Here is an 11798-nt window from a genome sequence, read left to right as displayed (position 1 = left end):
CTTGGTGTTTTATAATTGAAGAATTAATTAATTACGCTGGTAAAAAAACGCTGTTAAAGGTAAAAATAAGTTTAATTTATTATTTTTTTTTGTTAAAATTATTAAGTGTTATTTATAAAATGCATATCTCATAAAAAACACAATTTTTAAAAATGGTTTAAAATATAATATATATAAAAACTTGGGCTGTGTTTAATGGATTGCAATTTTTTTTATGATTGAGTTTAATATTTTAATTAATAGAAAGTAAAAGTGAATTGTTTGAAAAAAAATAAAAATTAAATAAATTTTTTTATTAGGAAATTAATTTTTGATAAGGAATCTAATAAGATTAAAAAAAAAAAATTTAATTAGAAAAATAATTATAATTATTTTCACTTTTCAAAAAGCCTAGTTGTGAATTTTTCTTTAAAGCTTTTCAAACTTTTTTTTTTCCCAGATTTTTATTTAATTTCTCAAGTATAAGCACAGTAAAATTTGTTTTTAATAGGGTTTTCTTTTATAAAATGAAATAACTTAGTGGCTCATATAAAAATAATTCATTAAAAGTTTTAAAAAGTTGTATTGAAATACCACTTAAAGCATTTTCAAAATGGCTGAAAAACCTTTTTTATTATTATGGTATATAAATTAATATAAAAAGAGAATATTGAAGGGATTACAGACCTTATTGAAAATTCATAAAATTAATCTCCATCTTTAAATTTAAATTTAAAATTATATTCATTGAGAATTTTTACAATAATATTCAAAATAAAAATAACAAAATGGATGCAAAAGTTTTATATTTATCAAAAAAAAAACAGACTAGAAAACAATACAAATCATGATCAAATTTGTTGAGCTCACAACAACAACAAAAATAAGAGAAAACAAAACTTATAAAAAAAAAAAAAATTAAATGCTCAACTTAATTTTGTTACAGTAATTTCAAATAATAATAATAATAATAATAATAATAATACTTTTGTTTTTATTTCACAACCTTTATTATTACCCAAATATAATTTTAAATATCAATCTCATACATTTTTTCTTCTTCTTCTTTTTTTTAATACATGATGTAACAACAACATATTAACAAAATTTTTTAAACATATAAATATAAATATATTTCATTTGTTTTTTTTTTTTAAAGAAATTCAAACAAACAAACTAATCAACATGACATTTCATTACATTCTTACATCATCCAAAATGTGTACCACACTATCTGTCCAATTAATTTAAAAAAAAAAAAAAATAATAATAATAATTAATAACAAATTATTGGAATGCAGTCAAAGCAACATATTATTGTTACAATTTTAATAATTAATAAAAAAAAATATTATTAAATTATTTTTTATTATTGGAATGTGTGTGTGTTATTATTAAAAATTTTTTATTAAATAATTTAATAACCACAATTTTAACTTAACCACAATTAATTAGTAACGTTTTTTTACGCCATTTTAATTACATTATTAAACTATTTATTAAAATTTTCAAATTAATAATTATTTGTATTAATCCATTACTTTTTTTATTACATATTTTAACACTTATTATTATTATTTATTTCGCATTATATGTTATTTATATAATATTGCACAAGTTAATAACTGATGTTTCTCTCTTATTTTATATTAATTATATATATATATATTTTGTGATTAAAATAATAATAATAATAATAATTTAATCCAATTTATAATTTTATTTAAGTAATATTATTATTATTAAATTATTTTTGTTAGGCACGACTCTATTATCATTTTATCTTATTTTTTTTTACAATTATTATTTACTTAATTATTAAAAAATATTTTTATTAATTATTAAAATTTTTTTTTATTTTAATGTTTTTCACGATCTTAATAAAAGATTAATAAGAAAAAAAAAAAAAAAAAAAACGTAATAGTTGAACACACAAATAAATTTATTATTTTTTATCAGTCAAAGTAGAAATTAATAAAAAAAATTTTGCATTTTATTAATAATTAATAATAAGAATAAAATTACCTATGTACTTATTTATATTATTATTTATTATTACAATATTAATATTATATACAAAATCAAATTGAACGGTAATTACAAAAGTAAGTAAGTAAAATGATAAAAAAAAAAAAAAAAAAAAAACAAAAATGGGGGCTAAATTAAAACGAAGGGGGAGTGAGACAAAAAAAAAAAACTTTATACAATTAATATTTGTCGAATGAATTACATTATAAATGCAAAACAAATTTTACATAAGCACAGCCCATTTTTTTTTTTTAACCGTAAAAAATAAACAAACACAATCGAACAACAAACAATTTTTTTACAACAATGTCTTTATTATTTATTTATTTATTAGAACAATAATTTAAAAAAAACTTATAATTTTTTTTTTTTTTTTTTTGTAATTTATTTCGGTTTTAATAACTTTGATTATTATTATTATTATTATTATTATTATTATTTAAAAAAAAAAAAAACTAAGGGTAACTAACTAATAATTCATTGTAAATTTTAATATGAAAATAATAATGGGATTACATTTGATTAAAATTTAAAAAAAAAAAAAAAAAAAAAGAAAAATTTCGACGATTTGTAACGGTTTTTTTTTTTTTTTGCTCCCGAATTAATATTTATTAACATCGCATAAGTTTTTATTAAGTAATAATTTTTTTTTGTTTTTATTAATAAATATTCAATGTATAATATTATAGTGATACAATGCATATTAATAATAATAATAATTATCAATTTGAACGGTTGTTATTTCTTTTCTTGTAATCGCGTCACATTATTTTTCCGACAGCGTTTTTTAAATTTTTGCAAATTATTTTTTTTTAATAATCTTATTTATTTTTTATTAATTCAACTTTAAGTAAAAAAAAAAAAAAAACTAAAACAATAAAGAAAAAAATAATTGCTTATTTGTGCAATCAGTCAAACAAATTACAAAAAAAAAAATTCATAATAATTATTTTTTTAAAAATAATTTCCAAGAGTAATTATAAAAATAAAACAAACGAACGAACAAAATTTTAAAATAAACCGGAAATCAACACTGTTAAGACTTTTCTTCTTCTTCTTCTTTTTCTTTTATTCATTTTCCAATAAACAATAACAATAATTTTTTTTTCTCTTTTTTAATATATTAGCCATTTTTTTTTTTTTAGCACCTGTACGTCCGTCACACGTTTAAAGTTTCATATTTTTTTCCATTGTATTATCATTACCATCATTATTATTAAATATTAATATTATTATTATTATTATTATTACTTTTTTTTTAGTTCGAAATTTACAAAAACCTACGTTCTGTCGTTTTTCACAACGAACAGCAGCATTTTTCTGTTTTTTTTCCCTCTTTTAAATAAAACTTTGTGTAAATTAGTGTTTTTCTTGTTTTAAAAGAGAGAAAATTGTGAAGCAATATATTCAATTTTTTTCCCGAAGGTGTATATAAATGCGTGTGTTCACGTGTTTTCCTGATTAATTTTACTTCAGTATGTATATATTTATTTATAATTTTTACATGGTTTGTTCTTCTGCTTTTTTTTCTTGCAGAATATCATCATCATCATCATCATCAGCATCAGCATCGGTTGTTTGTTGCTAATCATCGAATTCGTCCATCCTGCATCTGACGGCAATAGCAACAACTTCCAAACTTGGATAATCTAGTTCTTTAATGAGACATAATACTGCTGAAAGGAGATTTGAATTCTGAAAATGAAAAAGCACAGAAGTCAAGGTAAGACATTTATAATAAATTAATAAGGAAAATCATTCGGAGCAGTAAATTATTTAATTACCCTTGTGACGGGCCGCCTTGGCGGATAAGGAGAAGGTTTGGAATACCTTTCTCCATCTATTCGATAATTATCGTATTGTCGGTACGCTCTTTCTTGCTGGAAACAAAAAAAAAAAAAAAAAAAAAAAGAGATAATCATTCTTTTTATTTACTTATTTTTCGTCTTAACCGGAAACTTTAAAATGCAAAATTTTTTCTATTAAAAATGCTGCACGATTTCATTTCATCGTTTTCATAAATACGAAAGCGGTTTATTTTTAGTTTAGTTAAAGACAAAATTGTTAAATGGCGAATTATTTATATGAATCATATGACGTGACTCAGATAGAGATCAAAAAAAAAAAGTATGAGAGAGAGAGAGAGAGAAAGAAAGATCACCATCACATAGCATTACAAGCAAAAGTTTTAAAAAAAAAAACAAAAAATGAAAAGGATCGCGGGTGAAGTATATATATAATGTACATGGTTTACTACGTAATGATAGATACATCAAATGACCTTTCACCTTTTTTAGGAAATCTAATAAGACTGACCTAATAGTTTAAAAAAAAAAAAAAAAATAGGAAAATACTAATAGAAGAAAGATTCCCCTAACCACAAAGTCTCTCTGTAAGACTTACCCCCTTATGGGGACTCGTACGCCCGCTCCCATCGCTACTGGAGCACCTCGTACCTTCCCCTCGATCTCTATATCGGCTAGCATTCACCTGAATTCGACGATCATAGCGATTCGAAGCGCAATAACAATATCCCTCCTTCAAAAAATTACCACAATTACTCCCGTTTTTTTTTTTTTTTTTAATTAACGTGAAAGAAGAGAGAAAGACAAAAGAAAGAAAGAGAGAGAGAGAGATACAGACACTAAAAGAATAGGTTGGTGAAAAAATAATAAAGGGAAGGGGGGGAGGAAACTGAGAGCTTTTAAAAATGCGTTATTTGTTATAAAAGGCCGTGTTTGTTTACTGTAAAGCAGAAACCAGAAAACGGGGGGAGGGGGCGGAAGAAAGAGAAAGAAAAAAGAAAAAAAGTAAAATCGAAAAGTGTAAAAAAAAAAAAAATAATAATAATAATGATGATAGCAAGGAAAATTAATTTTTTTTAAGGTTTTTCCCAAAAGCTTTATTAGAGACAAGTTAACGTACCTTGTTATCGGGGGTGTTATCACCTTCGTAATCTTCTTGGTTAGTAGAGTTATGGAGTATCCTCGTGTTAGATTCTATTATTGTTTTTTCTTTTTTAAACGATATGGAAGTATCGGAATTGCGACGGTTTAAATAAGATGTACAATGAGATGTATCAATGTGTTTTTCGCTTACCACGCTTTCACTCCCAACTCCGTTATCGTATTGCTGCTACAAAACACCAATCAATAATAATAATAATAATTATGATTAATCCTTTTTATTTATTAGTTTAGCTTCGCGTACGATTCGGATGTATTAGGTAACGGTTAATTTTATTAATTAATATTATTATGATTATATTGTTATTTCTTATGTTACTACGGTCACGCTCATTGCACTTTTCAAAATGATAATGATAATAATAAAAATTGATTTGTCTCGCGTATGTTTGTGTGTGTGTGTGTGTGTGTGTGTGCGTGTATGATGTACTAGGTCAATGGACAAAAAAAAAATAGCCTTTTGTCGTTTTCGTACCGGTAAATTTTTTTTTATTTCGACATCGAATTCTTTATTATTATTATTATTAAGGTTTATGCTTACTTCATACGAAACTTCATTCGGACGACGATTATTTTTGTAATTTTTATTTTCGTAGCGATCGTTTCGACCCGAATATTTGCTTTCGTTTTGCGTTGTGTAAGTGGGAGGCTCCGGTTCTGGACTGTATGATTTTCTACTTTCAACTTCTTCTTCTATATCCTGATCCGAAGAACGACCACTAACGGGTGGCGATCTCTAAATGAGGGAAGAGAAAACATTAAAAAAAAAAAAATCAAATCATTTAAATAAAAACATTTAAACTTTTTTTTTTTTTTTGTTTTGCGCCAACGCCTTGCTTTTATATATATAAATAAATAAATAAACATTTACATATGTTTTTCGCGATGGTATTGATAGTAATAATAATAATAATGATGAAAACCTTGAAAAACTTTTTTTTACAACCAATACGTAGTGTGTAATAGGAAAAATTTGCTTCATCGATCGATCGACCGACTTTTAAAATTATTTGTTTAATTTTTTCTCCCCCTCCCCTTCCCCCCTTCTGTTATTTAAATAAAAAAACTAACGTGTCCGATACGTGACGACCATTGGACAAAATCAAAAGGAAAAAAAAAAAAAAAAAACATAAAACGAACCGAAATTCTGACCGGACTTTGAGCGGGACTATTATTTTCATAATCTGAATCTTCCGGATGTATCAAATCTCTTCCTTTTTTCATCGAATCTTGTCTTTCTTCTAGTTCTATTTTCACGTCGTCTAATTTTTCCAACGTAGGTAAATTTTTTATGACTGTAAATCGGTAACTGAAAAAAAAAAAAAAAAAAAAATTTTTTTTAAATAAAATAAATAAATAACAACAATAAGACAAAAAAAAGGCGGCGGATTTAAATCACGATCAAAGGGTGGAGTTTTCATTTTTTTTTGTTAAACGCAATTTCTTTTCTTTCCTTCCCACCCCCTGCCTTCTGCCCCCCCGTTTAATTTCATTTTATTTATGGTTTTTAAATTTAATGTCGACGAGTTTTTTATTAAAATCGTACATCTTTGTATAATTTTCTATTTATTTTTCTTTTTTCTATAATATAACTTTACTTACAGACTGTCCGAAGCCGAACATGGATTTTCGGCGAGCCATAGCGCTTTTAAATACGGTAAATTTTTCAGGTAGCAAATTTCGTTGAGATTTTTTATTTCGTTTTTCCTCACGTAAAGCTCTTTAAGATTCTTACAGTATTGAACGTCGGCAAGACTGGAGATCTTATTAACACTGAAAAAACCAAAAATAATTAAAAAAATTAAAAAAACATAATTGAAAACTTTTAGGTTTTTATAACAATTCAAAGAACCTGAAATATTTTGCCTTTTTTCAAACAAACCCGTACGAGGATTTTAATAATAGGAATCGTTCAAAACTTTCCCATTATTCGATTTTACCTGAATCAGCAGCAACAGCAACAGCAACAGCACTTAAAATGGGCGGGTTTTGTTTTTACAACCGGACAATAAATAAATTTATTTAAATTCATTCGAATGTCATCAAATTTGTCCTTGTTATTTGCACAGTTTTGGCACGAGAATAATCATCGCAAAATAAAATAAATAAAAAATACCAAAACAAAATATGGAACGAATTTTTTTAAAATATTTTTTTCGCGAAACAAATAATATTACCTGAGTGTAATATTAAAAAAATAAAATAAAATAAAATAAAAATTTTGTTGTTGTTGTTGTGACCTTTCGTTCATTTTAAAAATAAAAAAAAAATAAAAAATTCAGTATGGCGCTCTTTAAAATTTATTTAAATTTACAAAAAATTAATTTTCCGTATGAATGACGAACTTGAATTTGAATCGGTTTAAGACGGATTTCGAATTTATTAATGTCGTGAGATATAAAATCAATTCTTTCCATTTTTTCATTAAAATACATTTCATCTCATTAATATTTATTTTCAGGTTTAAAAGAAAAATGGCCGACGTTGAAGATGAAAATGACGAGCAATGAATGGGGGGACATATCTACTACATATCTTAACCGCATCCAAATTTTTTTTGGGGGGGGTAAGTGTCTTATCAAATTATTTTTATTCGATGGCGGTCATTCGTATGCACAAACTCACGAACGCAAAAGAGGTTTTTATGTGTTGTTTCGTAACAAAACGTAAAAATTTCAAAACATGTTTTGTTTTTCTTTTGAAAATTCTAAATTACACGCACAAACGCGACAAGAGTTTCTAAAACTAGTCGTAACTATAAGTACGATTTATCGCGATATACATAATAACTTGGCCACAACGTGGGCATTCAACACGAGAATTGCCTTAAAAAAGGCATTTTTATTGTAAATAAATTATGCGAGAAAACCCACGCGTTTTTGACGTGTAAGTAGTCTATGAATGGCCGCAAATCGAATTTTTTTTTTTTATATTTGATTCGTTAATTAAAAAACTCGCAACGAGATTTTACAAAATATGAAAATCGAGAGAGAGAGAGAGAGAGAGAGAGAGAGAGAGAGAGAGGGAGAGAGAGAGATATTCTGTGTTCATTGATTAGATCGAAATATGATAAATGCAGACGATAATAGTGAGAAAAAAAAATAAAAATTGCGGAAACGTTTTCCCATTTTCCACGTGTGAATCGAACGTAAAATAAAAAGAAAAAAAAACCCGATAAATTGTTTGTTTGACCTCCGAACGTTTGACGACGAACGCACTGAAAACAAAACAAAAACAATCGATTTGTCATAGTTAGGGAAAATTATCATGGAAATTTTTTTTTTTTTTTTTTTTTTACTTGTTCTCATTATCATTATCATTTTATTTTCTATTTTTTTTTTTTTTTGTGACACGTTTCGAAACACCTGAAAGTTCATACACGTACAATACAAAACCAAAACTTGTTTTTTTCGGCCTTGATTTAGTTTTTTTTTTTCAATTTTACCCCGGAATCATTAAGATGATGGTTTTGTTTCCTCCCCCCCCCCCCCGGTAAATTCTCCACGGGATTCTATCGAATTTATCCATTTCGATATGAATTCCCCCCCCCCTACCCTCCCCCTCTTAAAATTTTTCTTTATTTTTTCAACCTCGACATGCTTTTCAATCATTTTATTCTTCCGAAAATTTAAAAAAAAACCTTACGCGTGCAATAACGATCGAATTTTATAGGATATTATTTAGAAAAATGCGTACACGCACATACACGCATATATATCCCCTCCCCCCCCCAAAAAAAAAAAAAAGAAAAGTTAAAACGTTATCCGATACGAAACCGAATATTAAAACAGAAAGGAAGACATTTTTTTTTTTTTTTTTTTTTAAATGGTTATTTTCGAACGGGGAGACAGCCAGACAGTCATTTAAAAAAAAATTTTTTTTTTTTTCGTGATTGTGAAATCAAAAATATCCTGCATTTGTCGTCGTGAGATCGTCGACATATTAAATAAAAAAAAAAAAAAACGAATAACAGTATTTTATTTTTAAAGAGACACCAATGGGGGTCTGAAATAAAAAATTTTTTTTTTTTACGTCAAATTAAATTTATTCGCTTAAAAAAAATTCTTTTGAAATTTTTACCGTGAAAAAAAATCGCGAAAAAATTATCGATAATTACACGTGAAGGGATTTTATAAAGATTAAAAAACTTTTTTTTTTTTTTTTTTTTTAAATCTCGAATCGATCGATTCGACCCGTGAATGGATGGGTAAAAATTTGATGATGTGTGACAAACGTGATCGAATAATACGATTTGCATTATTAAAAAAAAGGAGAAAAGATGAACAAAAAAATTAAATCGATGGATGATGATGGAAAAAAAAAAAAAAAAAAGTTAAGATGATAATTCTTGTAAGAAAATTTTTTTCAAGTAGGCTAAAGTTTTCGTTACTTAATCACGACTCAACAAAAAGCGAACGAAAAAGTTGTACAAAAAATATAAATAAATAAAATTTTTACAATCAGCACCGACGACATTTCGCATTAGTTCGAAAAAAAACAATCAAACAAACAAAGAAACAAACGCAAAAAATAAAAACAAACAAACAAACGCAAACGCAAAAAAAGAGAAAGTAAATAATAATAATAATAATAAACTTATAATTAAAAAAATAATTTATTAAAAAATAAAATACGAGAAAAGTGAAAAAAAAAAAATTTATGGATTCACACGTGTAAACCACCGCTGCCTAGTTTGTAATTTTATCGTTATCATTATTATTAATATTTTTTTTTTTTTTTTTTTTTTAATGCACTCATAATCGGAATAATAATTTAAAAATTTTTAAAGTTTAACAAACGCGAAAACGATATTTATTATTATTATTATTTTTTTTCTTTTCCATCGACTGAAAATTTTAAAAAAAAAAAAATTATAACGTTCGAGTATTGAATTTTTAAAAATTTCCAGCATCCGTTCGAGTCACGACGTTTGCCACCACTTTCACATTTATAATTGCTTCCTCCAAAAAAATTTTTTTTTTCTTCTACTTTTTGAGAAATTTTTCATTAAAAAAAAAAAAAACGTACGTTTGAAATTTAGACAGAGAGAGAAAGAGAGAGAGAGCAAATGATATATTTCGAGTCAATTAACAGAATTTAACTTGCAATGTTAGGACGGTGTAGGAAGAGAGGAGAGAGAGAGAGAGAGAGAGAGGGCGCTTTGTTTCGATTCTAATGACACGTTCACTTTTGCGGTTTCCTTTTCCCCCCCTTTTTCTCACCTCTTCATTCTTATAAATATAAAAACCAAAAGCGAAAATACAAAATAAAAAACTTAAAATAACGAAAAATGCACGCAGCACAAACAAAAAGAACAAAAAAAAAAAAAAAAAAAAAAAAAAAACAGAGAAAGTTTTGTAAACGTGTGCATCGCCTAAATTCAAAACGGATTTTTTTTTTATTTGTCTTCTTTCTTTCGTTTTTAAAAATTATAATTATCCGCGAAGTGTAATTAACTTTAAACAAATAAACAAACGAACAAAAACAAAAACCAATAACTTTCAAACGTATCAATAATAATAATAATATTTGTTAAAAAAAAAAAAAATCTCTCTCTCTCTCTCTATCTTTCTTTCTATCCAGGTTATTCTTTTCGCGGTTTCTTATTTGGACCAAAATGTAAAAAAAAATTATTATTATTATTATTATTATTATTATTTTAAATTTTCTTTAAATTTCCGGATTTAATTTACACACCTTTAAATATAATGAATATTGATAAGATGAGGTTGAGCGATCATGTGTAAATGATAAGGATAATACACTCGAATTTCCTATATATAAAAAAAAAAAAACTCCTTTCGATTTTTACTGGAGAACAAAATTTTTTTTTTAAAAAAAAAAAAAAAAACTTTCTTTTCGTTTGTTCGTGTAAAATTTTTTTTTTTTTTAAAGTTGGCACAAACGAATTTTTTTTTTTTTTAAAGAGTTTGTCTTTGTTTGTTTCTCACCCGCGAAACCGTTTCTAAAACGTTTGCAGTACTCGAAAGTCCGCCATATTTGTTTTTTATTATTATTCTTTTTCGAGCGCCGGATATATATTTTTTATGTAAAAATTAAAAACAAATGTGGCACACACAAACTTGTTCGAATTACGTAAAAAACGTAATAAAAATCATTATTATTATCTTTTGTGCGTGTGCGTTTGCGTGTATGACAGCCATTTTAAAAAAAGAGTTTTTTCACCTGCTTCATACTCCTTCATCATCATCATCATCATCACCTTCTTCCATTTAAGTTCATTTGTGGTTTTTTTTTTTAACGTGTAAAATCCAAGGTCTTTGTTATACGAAAATGATTATTTTCTTGATGCGTTTTCCCTTTTCGATTGAAATAAGATAATAATAATAAAAAACCATCAAATTAAATGATTTTTTATATAAAGAAAGTAACCGAAACATCTTACTTATGCTAGAATAATAATCGGTCATTATTATTATTATCTTTAACTAAATAACGATCGTGTGTGTATAGAAAAAGGAAAAATTTTAGGAAAATTCGATTTATCTCGCGTTCATTAAACTTTTATCAAAAATTTTTTTAATTATTCGCGTTTACTCAAAGTCATAAATATTCAATTAATAATAATCGAATCGTTCGATTTATCGATTGTCGTTGTTATTATTATTATTATTATTATAAACGAAAGAATGACGCGTCGTGTGATGACGTAATAAATTTTACAAACCTCTCGTCCTTTAAATACTATCGATCCATTTCATTTCATATTCAATATCAAGTTCAGGTTTTTTTTACACGCACGTCATAACCGTAAGAAATTATTCCAACAGGAAGCAAACGTGTAATTTCCCCCCCCCCCCATTT

At 25.8% G+C, this 11798-nt stretch overlaps 1 protein-coding gene across 1 annotated transcript; it reads right to left on the bottom strand.

Annotated features, from left to right (window-relative positions):
- Window positions 1-3591: 3591 nt before the first annotated feature.
- Phum_PHUM208250 (leucine rich repeat protein, putative) lies at window positions 3592-7390 on the bottom strand (the record flags this gene model as incomplete). The annotated part of the gene is made up of 8 exons (XM_002425509.1): window positions 3592-3702; window positions 3792-3887; window positions 4411-4545; window positions 4933-5142; window positions 5515-5709; window positions 6114-6282; window positions 6576-6736; window positions 7319-7390. The coding sequence occupies 8 exons, from the start codon at window positions 7388-7390 to the stop codon at window positions 3592-3594; spliced, it is 1149 nt and encodes a 382-aa protein (XP_002425554.1).
- Between the last annotated feature and the right edge of the window lie 4408 nt (window positions 7391-11798).

The sequence above is a fragment of the Pediculus humanus genome, genomic scaffold (genome assembly GCF_000006295.1).
Source record: "Pediculus humanus corporis 1103172107559 genomic scaffold, whole genome shotgun sequence".
NCBI lineage: Eukaryota > Metazoa > Arthropoda > Insecta > Psocodea > Pediculidae > Pediculus > Pediculus humanus.
The sequence above is the reverse complement of the archived record's forward strand: the minus strand, read 5'-3'. Positions and strand labels throughout refer to the sequence as shown.